This window comes from Alosa sapidissima, chromosome 14 (assembly GCF_018492685.1).
Source record: "Alosa sapidissima isolate fAloSap1 chromosome 14, fAloSap1.pri, whole genome shotgun sequence".
Classification (NCBI taxonomy): Eukaryota; Metazoa; Chordata; class Actinopteri; order Clupeiformes; family Clupeidae; genus Alosa; species Alosa sapidissima.
This window is the reverse complement of record NC_055970.1, coordinates 15,724,006-15,733,839: the sequence shown is the minus strand read 5'-3', so window position 1 is coordinate 15,733,839 and position 9,834 is coordinate 15,724,006. Positions and strand designations below refer to the sequence as shown.

The following is a 9,834-nucleotide window of genomic DNA, read 5'->3' as shown; positions in this document are numbered from 1 at the left end:
ACACACACACACACACACACACACACACACACACACACACACACACACACACACACACACACACACACACACACACACACACACACACCCCCCTCCCTCCCTCCCCATTCCCCCACTGTCCTCTCCTTAAGCTCTCATCCGTTCTGTTGTGGTTAGTGCTCTTCCTCACTCACTCTCCTCTCTCCCGCCTGCCCACCTGCAGAACCGTGACAACTACATCCGCTCGTGTAAGCTGTTGCCGGACGGCCGTTACGCTCATCGTGGGCGGGGAGGCGAGCACGCTGACCATCTGGGACCTGGCGTCGCAGACGCCGCGCATCAAGGCCGAGCTGACCAGCTCTGCCGCCCCCGCCTGCTACGCCCTGGCCATCAGCCCCGATGCCAAGGTGTGCTTCTCCTGCTGCAGCGACGGAAACATCGCCGTCTGGGATTTGCACAACCAGACACTCGTCAGGTGAGTGGCCAGAAAGCTGGACCGAGTTGCTGGGAAACAGGAATGGTCTTTTATTTGTTTGTTGTTGACGGTCATTATTGTTGTCATGGTTGTTGTTGTTTTTTATTGAGCACCTGTCATCCCCCCTGGCTTGCAGGCAGTTCCAGGGCCACACTGACGGAGCCAGCTGCATCGACATCTCCCACGACGGGACCAAGCTGTGGACGGGCGGCCTGGACAACACGGTCCGCTCCTGGGACCTGAGGGAGGGACGCCAGCTGCAGCAGCACGACTTCACCTCACAGGTGAGGCCTCTCCACATGAAGCAAAGCTTCATATTCCATTAACACAATGATCAGTCATTCATTCAGTCATTCTGTCTTAATTCTTGGAAGTTCAACATGTTGTATTTGGTTTTAATGACTGGAGATGCAACAGTTTCAGAACAGTTTCATTCTGAAATGGCTCCATCCTGAACTACAAGATATATATTTGTGTGTTTTTACTACTTTGTTTAAGATCTCTCTCTCTCTCTCTCTCTCTCCTCTCTCTCTCCTCTCTCTCTCTCTCTCTCTCTCTCTCTCTCTCTCTCTCTCCTCTCTCTCTCTCTCTCTCTCTCTCTCTCTCTCTCTCTCTCTCTCTGGCTCGCTGTGTGTTTAGATCTTCTCCCTGGGTTACTGTCCGACGGGCGAGTGGCTGGCCGTTGGCATGGAGAGCAGTAACGTGGAGGTTCTCCACCACACCAAGCCAGACAAGTACCAGCTGCACCTCCACGAGAGCTGTGTACTCTCACTCAAGTTTGCCTACTGCGGTAAGGGCACACACACATCCTGCACCCGGCCACAATGTTTGTGGGGTTCACTTTCAGCGAAACTCGACCCTCCCCCTCCTGTTCTCTCTACTTTCTCTCTACTCTCTCTCCCTCTCCTGTTCTCTCTTTACCCCTATCTCTCTTTCTCTCACTGCTGTACTTCCTGCTTTGGGTGAACTGGTGTGTGATGGTAGAAATGGTTATTCGAGGGCAACCTTGAGCGTCATTAGGGGTTAGGCTTGTTTTTCTGGGCACCGTGTGCTGAGTGCATTTTCATTTTCCTTCCGTAAAGGTAAATGGTTCGTGAGCACGGGGAAGGACAATCTACTGAATGCCTGGAGGACCCCCTACGGTGCCAGCATATTCCAGGTACGCCGATCAATACCGCTAATCTGCTGGCTAGCGGAAGTGTGTGCTGAATGTGTTTAGTTTCAAAGGGCACTGACAGGACGAGCGGGGGGGGGGGCTAGGGGAGTTTGAAGCAGTTATAGTGTGACAACAACGTTAGGCTAGCAGGCTGCGTCACTTTGGAGTACTGTGGCAATACAAGACACATTAACACCAAACGTGACTTGAGAAACACACAGGCCTGGAGTTCATTTTGCATCCTAATTTCACATGTGCAGTCAGTGGGCTCCAGTTATGTGGGTTTATAAGGGACTTTGAGGGCCCATAATGTCAGTGCCCCAGCTGTCAGCTGGTGAGCATCCATCTCATGTTTCTAAGAACATCACAAGTTCTCCTTATTCATCTGCTGTGTGTGTGTGTGTTTGAGGTTGAGGTTGAGATTGAGTAATGCCTTTAGCACAGCCAAACTAAAAGCTTGACCCTGGCTTCTATCCTTCCATCTCTCCACAGTCGAAGGAATCCTCCTCCGTCCTGAGCTGTGACATCTCTGCCGATGACAAGTACATTGTGACGGGCTCTGGTGACAAGAAGGCCACTGTTTACGAGGTGATCTACTAACTCCGAGGCGCCCAGGACTCGAGCCCTCCTTTGGGCTTGGAACAGGGGAGCTGCTTAGACTCCCCTTGCACTCAACTTCTCACACCAGGACCTCCTCTTCCCTCCGCTGTACTATGCCGGACTCACCGCGGGGCACCGGCTAACTTCGGATTGTTGAACCAAGACAGCGATGTCCCTTTGCCTCGCATCTTACAGTGGATTTTGGCTTCAGTCTTCAGTAGAGGCTTGCAGATCTAGCTAACACTTCCACGCCGAGTGCAGCTCCGTTGGCACTAAAGAAGTAAATATTGTCATGCTGTTTTTGAATCATTATTTTTTTGGAGGGGGCGGGGGTCTTCTGGGGTCGTGTTTTCATCTCGCTGATTCATTACCTTTTTTTTTTCCCTCTTTTTTTTTTTTTTTTTTTTTTTAAACAAAATGAGAATGTTCTGTGATGTAACATGAAGCGGTGCTTCATTTTTAAACCGTGCTCCTTGGACGTCTTGTGAAAAGTGTACATACTGGAGTAATAAAGACATTTTATAAATATATATATTAAATATATATATATTTTCATGTCCTGGTATACTTGTGATGGTTTTCTTTCTTCCCATCTCCTCAATGCTTGCATAGAAAAGTAGGTTAGACCTTTTTTTTTTTTTTTCAAGCTTTTTTTTTTTTTGTAAGCACAATCTCCAGACTGACCTTTTCCTGAAATGGCTCTCTTGGAAAAAAGGAAAGAAAAAAAAATCACACAAGAACTTCTCTGAGCCGGAACATTTTACGGAGATTGAAATGTCTTTTTTTGGAGACGTCCTTTGGATGTATGCGGAGTGGTGAAAGAAAGGCCCCTGGATACACTCACGCTGCTTCCTGGACTGAGCTTGGGGACCCAGACACACACATATATATACACACACACACACACACACCCACTCACACTTACACTTACTTGCGCTGACGCAGGACATGGTCGAGCGAGGGAGGAACTGTCGGGAGACCTTGTAAATGAATCCTTCTCATTAAACGTTAAGTTAACTAACCGTACTACTTGTTTGTGCCCTTTTGCCCTGTTACTTGTATTCTTTGGATATGGAAGTGGGACGTCTGGACTAAATGCAAACTGTTGGGGGGGGGAACAGTCCCCCCATCCTGACACGCACCACCCTCTCCCCCGATCCTGCTGGTGTGGAGGACTGCAACACCCTGGTGACCGATTCGACTCACCGATAGAATGCTTTGGCGGCTCTGTCAATCTGATGATGCAGTATAACTGGACTATGGAGCTCGTCCGTGACGGGGAGTTAGTGAGTTGCAGGCGGCCTTTCCCTCCGTGGACTTCTCCCTCCTCCCTATCCCACCCCTCCCTCCTCCTCTCTTCCATCTCTGACACTGATTTGTGTAAACAATGTTGTCCAAGAGTGATTGTAGTTTTAATCCAGGCTGTGTTTTCCATTGGGCTGAGCCAACGTTAGGCGTCCGGGCTCGTCAGGCTGCATTGGACTTTGGTGTTCTTGAGTGCCTGAAGCACATGGGGTTTGTGAGGAAAGAGAACCTTTTTTAAATTAAATACGGATATAATATGTGGTGGGGAGGGGATATTCTGGTAAAACAAATTCCTAATCAGGCCTCTGTTAAAGGGTTTCAGCAGCAGGCTTTGAGTCCTGTCCCCCCCCCCCCCCCCCCTTATCTGCCTTTGTTTCAGTAAGGACCTCTAAAATCACACCAAAGTATGTAGCAAACTGTGTCAGCACTGAAGATGTACAGTTGTTAATAATTCAATAAACTGTTTTTGTAGAAACTCGTCCTTCTCTCTTCCCTGCTGGAGCTGCTGTCCCTGTTTTAGAGCTGCAAAACTGGGCTATTATGGGCATGAAACATTTACAGACCATTACACTGAAAGCCATATGACTGTGAAGATCGTCAGTATTATTCTTTTATAAGGCGCAGATGAAAGGACTCTGGTTGAGGACGGGGGTTATTTGAGGTCTTGTCTGCCCTGTCTCTTGGTGTGAGATTTCTGCCCCACAGAGGTAGCTGCTTTTGTAGATGGGGGTGGGACAGGGTAAAATATGGGGTGTGTGTTATGTACTGCTGGTATGCCATTGAGATGAGAAGCCATCTTGTTGAAAAGATGGATGTTGGTGATTGAGAAGGTGGCTGTAGAGTGTGTGTGTGTGTGTGTGGGCGTCGCTGGATGGGCTGGCACTGGATCCCGCTGTCTCAGCTCCTCGGTGAAACCGCAGATGCAGCTGACACAAGCACACACACCACAGGCCTGCCCTCTCTGCAGACTTGTGTCACACACACTCTCCATTACTGGGGCTCAAACGGATTAAGGGTGGGTGTGTGTGGGTGTGTGTGTGTGTGTGTGTGTCTGTCTGTCTGTCTGTGCCCTTGTTGTGGCACAAGCGAGAGAAAATATCTGGAAAAGAAGCTCCACATCTGGATGGGGGGTGAGCGTTGCACATTGTACTCACTTTTGTGTGGTTCTCCCATGTGGCTCCCAGATTGACCGAGGTCAGCTGCCGTTGAGCTAGTGATACAGTGCAGGGATGTGAGGTGTGTGTGTTGGTGCTGCAGACTTGCTGTGTGTCATGGTGGGTGGTGAGATGTGTGTGTGTTCCAGTCTCATAAAATGTCTAGTATTTTGGAATAATGTCACATCCTGTAAAAACCCGATTTGATTGCATGCCAGTTGTTGTTAAAAACTCATGAAAACAAAATGCTACCATTTGTTAGCAAGTGTCTGTTGTTAGCGATTGTTAGCAGATATAGCAATGCCAGTTTGTAACAAAGCATTACACAGTATTTTACACAAACAATCGTTGTAGCAACATAGCGACAGATAGAGAGGCTGGACCCTATTGTTTCTACGATTAGACACAAATCAGACTCCCAAAGAACTGCTAATAAACCGCACACTTCTATGGCTCTCATTTACTGTTAGTGGGCGCAGCCATCTTGGAAATTCTAATTCAATGTACTCAGGGTTTGAACGAGCATATGAGTCGGTATACGACTTCAGGGTGTGTTCCATTTGCAACTTCCTGTCAGTAACTCGGGCTGGTGTACTCGAAACCGACTCGGGAGTTCAAATGGAACGCAGCATTAATGCTGGGGACAAGGTCTGCACGGGGTGAGTCTTAGAAGAACTGTGGGGAGTGGAGGAGAATGGCCCCCTCCTCTCTCTCTCCTTTCTCTTTTCCTCTCTTCTTTACTCTCTCCTTTCTCATCTCCTCTCTTCTCTCACTCCTCTCCTCTGTCAGTCCTCTCTCTCTTCTCTTCTCTCTCCTCTTCTCTCTCCTCTCCTCTCTGCACAGGACTGAGTCACTCACACATGGCACTGGCCCATCTGCCATCTAATCCCACTTCTTTTTTCTCTCCCTTCCTTTTACACTCTCTCCATCCCCCCCTCCCTCCCTCCTTCCCTCTCCCTCTCTTTCTCCATTCTCTCTCTTCCCATTTGTCTCTACATATTTACGCTGGTTGTTGCTTCGCTGCGTCCATTTCTCAGCCCTGACCACGGGAAGCCTTTGAGTTCATTTACACGTGTGCGGGTGGTCTGGCCCGGGCTGCTGTTCTCGTGGTGCTGATGGTCACAGAAACATGGCGTTCACTGCCCGGCACAACCTGGTGACCACTGGGCAGTCTGGGCAGGACGAAAGCAATGTGAAGAGTGGCTTTGAGCAATCCGACACAACAGTGTTTTTCTTTCTAGATGGTTATGCCTTTCTTTGTCTGCACTGTGCTGACAGGTAGCTAATTAGAGCAGGCAGAAGTCTTTTAGAAATGTCTCTCATCTGTTGAAACAGCCTCACCTTTGCATTACAGATTTATAGACAAAAATCAGAACGCCTCCATCTTCACTGCCCTGAAGGCACTCTTGAGTTGAGAAAAGCTCTTTATACGCATCCATTAAGTCTCCATTTAGAATAAATATGGGAAAAAACAAGACAAGTCAGTTTGCCCCCTCCTCCGTCTCATCTTCAGGTTTTTAGTCCACTTGCTCAAAAGGTTTTGCATTGTCCTGTCCAAGTGATTCTGACAGGCCTTTCATAGTGAGTTCAGAGGTTAGACTGAGCTGCTAAATTCAGTTTTTTTTTGTTACTTGAAAGGCTTTGGGTTTACAGCCCTATGGAGGAATATGTGATGTAAGATCCTGTCTGGCAGCACTCCTGACAGTAGTGGCAGAGTGCTTATTTGGTGGATGAGATGTAGGCTCTTTCTCTTCTCTCTTCCCTCGTTCCTTTCTTCTCCCCTTTCCTCCTCTCTCCCCGGTCTATCCCAGGGAAGTGGGGACGCTTCTCTTTGAGCTGTCAGCCTCTTGCTCTGCTGCCTCTTCAGAACTATTGGATGTGGAAATAAAGGCGGAGGCAGGATGCTTTCAGCATCTCTCTCTCTCTCTCTCTCCCCTTTCTCTCTCTCTCTCTGTATCTCTCTCTCTCTCTCTCTTTCTGTCTCCCCAGCAATTCCATTACAGGCTCTTGTCTTTTTCTCTGCCTTCTTCTTTTTCCCTTTTCCTCCCCCTCCCTCCCTCCCTCCCTCCCTCCCTCTCTCTCTCTCTCTCTCTGTCCTCTCACTTTCCTGCCAGTGCCACTGAAGTGCGGCGCTTGTGAACACGTTGGCACGGCACGGAGAGCTCTGGCAGAGAGGGCCCTTTCTTCCTCACTTAATGAAGGAGCTGGAGAATACCTGGAGATTAAAGGACCCTGCTCCCTCCCTCCCGACCGAGTGCTTCACGCAGGGGCCTGGGAGAGAGGGATGAGGGAGGTTGATACAATCCACTGACCTGCCCTCGAGATGAGAGCTTTCATCAGCCTCGGACACAAGTGGCCACTTCACACAGGCCCCCAAATTAGAGCAGGCTTTGGGGGGTGGTGTGTGTGTGTGTGTGTGTGTGGGGAGGGGGGGCAGTAAGAGAGGGAATGGCCATCTCTTTCTCCCTTGTTCTCATTGCATGACAGCTGTGCTGAAGAATTCAGCGGAAGGCGTCACGACTAGCTTTTTTCCGGAATTGATCGAACAACCCTTAGAAAGCACAGAGGTTTAGAGGCAGCTTATAGCTCTGTCTGTGTGGAACCTTTGCGTTTTTTTCTTTTTCTTTGTGTGTCATGACTCATAACCACATCACTGAGCATGTGTCTAGATGTCTTTTTTTCCTCTTGAAAGCCGTCTCTGTTGACATTCCTGCTGGTAGATGTAAGTCAGTCTCCTGCCCTCTTCAAGTCTGCCATTTGGTGATGAGATCCGGGTGCTTCAGAGCTGAGGGTTGACCATAGGTCAGCATTGAGAGCACGAATTTCACCCTCACCCCCCCTAATAAACCCTTAATCATCGGAGCATTGCCAGACCCTGCTCTTTAGCTGGGGGGGATGTGAGCGCACCCGATGCTTTGTGATTCCAGTGTTTGATCTGGGTAATAATGTCTCTACTGTTCCACTGGCTGGGCCTGGAGGCTGGGCTGCTCTAATCCACTGAGCATTCCAGCAGCATCGCATTACACAAAGACCACCAGGACACTCCACTCCACTCCGTCTGAGTAGGCTGGCTCAGGGGCGGCTCGGGTGGGTGGGGTGGGGTTAGGAGGAGCTGCCATAGGGGTATGGATCTAAGCCCTTCCTGTCTGAAAGGCAAACGATGAACATGGGTCCACTTGTCTGAGAAAGGCCTCAGATCCTGTTGCGCGTCCTCCCACGGGCCGCAATGGCCCTTTGATTGTAACTTTACAGAGAGAGAGAGAGAGAGAGGGTGAATGAATACACTCACATGGTCTAGATTTAGACGGCTCTCATATAGCGGTAGAGTCCACCCACACTGACCCAGATTAGCTTATCAGAGAACATGGCTCTGTCATGTAGATAGTGTCTGCTATCAGTGATGTGGCGATATGTGCCGATTTGTGTTGTCACATTTGGCTTCAGTCATTTTAAGCTCGTAAAAACTTGACACGATCTTCAGGGTGTATTTATGATATTCATAAAGTGCTGACCCCTTATGTAACCTTTGCTCAGAATGCTGATTGTGAAAGGTTGTCATTATTATGCTAACTTGTTTTTATCAGTGAAGATCACGATTAAGCACACACCATGAATTATGACTCAGGCAATGAAGTAAGATGTTATTTTTCAAACACTGTTGATTTTGGAATGTAGTTTCCAATGTTGACTTGTTTTGGTTTCGCTCCTCCAACTTAGCCCGGCACTAGCCAGTTCTGTATAAACAGGCAGATTCCCAGGCAACTAAATCAAAACGGATGAAATGGCTACAAAAATGCTCTCTGAAAACCCCAGAAGAAGAATTGCACAGATTATGACGCAAACGTGTTCACAGTAGTTGATAAACACATTGTTATTATGGAACTGTCAACTTACGTAAACTGTTAATAACATACTTTATACTGTAGATGTGTGTTTGTTAACTCTCGAACGGTGTTACATGAGCTCAGAGTGACTGCACACAGTGGCATGTCTGACATCAGCCCTCTGAGCTGCTGAGCTGTTAGCTGTTAGCTCGCTACTCTGCTGTGTCTCCTCAGGAGAGTGCTTTGCGGGCGTAATTGTGTAAGCCATCAGTTAATTTTGAGGTGAAAATGGGGTTTAATGGGTTCAGTAAAGCAAATAATTGGTACAAATAAGTAATTAAGAGCTGGGAGAGTTGAGATTAAATCTAAAGGACCTTTCATTTAACATGATTATGAAGTTCTCTCCTACCTCTTCAATCAAACTGAGAAGGACTGTAAAAGGCTCTTATCATTAATTATTACCGGTGGTTACTGGCACTGCTTCACTGTGAGTTGGGCTCAATCTCTCTGTATAATTTTCCAAATGCAATGCCTGTAACACGTAGTTGGGTGAATTGGCCACGTACTGATGGTGAAAAAACTGAATGGGCGTATAAAAGCACTTCTGTGAATAGTGTTTTTTTAGGGGACGGTGGGGCTGCTTCCACTCTAACAGGGCATAAATAACAGACCTGATGATAATTGCTGTGATGACTGCGCCGCTGCTGAGCTCATGCTCGTGTTGCTCTGAGACAGATGGGAGGTCGTAGCTCGTCTTCAAGGCCCTGGCGACACGTGAAGCCTTTGTGGGGAGACAGACAGACAACACGCCGCTCCACCCTCTCTGGTGTCCCTGCTCCCCACCTCTGATAATAACTCCAATTAATCAGAGTGGCGGGTGTGGGTGTGTGTGTGTGTGTGTGTGAGGGGGTGGTGTAGGGGGGTTGACAGATGACCTGTGGGTGTTGCTGTGATGGCTCAGTGTGTTTTGCCTGGCTTTTGTTCATGATCAGTGATATGTTAGAGCGACCCCATGCCCCCACTGGCTCCCCAACCCCCAAACACATCTCTCTCTTTCTCTTTCTTTCTCTCTCTCTCTCTCTCTCTCTCTCTTTCTCTCTCTCTCTCTCTCTCTCACACACACACACACGGTACCATTGTAAACAAAACAGAACGCCTCTCTTGCAAGCACAACACAGTCCCGCACCGGCCCCACTTTGCAGAGGAACAGATGGCATGGGGTGGGGGTGAGGAGGGGTGGCGTGGGGGGATGGGGGAACTGCTGTCAGCTGTGCCGCATCCCCCCCACCACCACCACCACCACCAACCCCACCACCCACAAAAACCCCTCCCCTGTCTCCC

The 9,834-nt window shown here is 48.7% G+C and overlaps 1 protein-coding gene across 1 annotated transcript in view; it reads left to right on the top strand.

The window, feature by feature from the left end:
• The window catches only part of tle3b (TLE family member 3, transcriptional corepressor b), a 17,019-nt gene extending 14,373 nt beyond the window's left edge, over positions 1-2,646 (top strand). Inside the window, 6 exon segments of the mRNA XM_042062637.1 lie at positions 157-247; positions 249-454; positions 591-738; positions 1,094-1,244; positions 1,537-1,613; positions 2,103-2,646. Of these exon segments, the coding sequence (XP_041918571.1) occupies positions 157-247; positions 249-454; positions 591-738; positions 1,094-1,244; positions 1,537-1,613; positions 2,103-2,210 (781 nt within the window). The 3' untranslated portion in view covers positions 2,211-2,646.
• Positions 2,647-9,834: the final 7,188 nt, after the last annotated feature.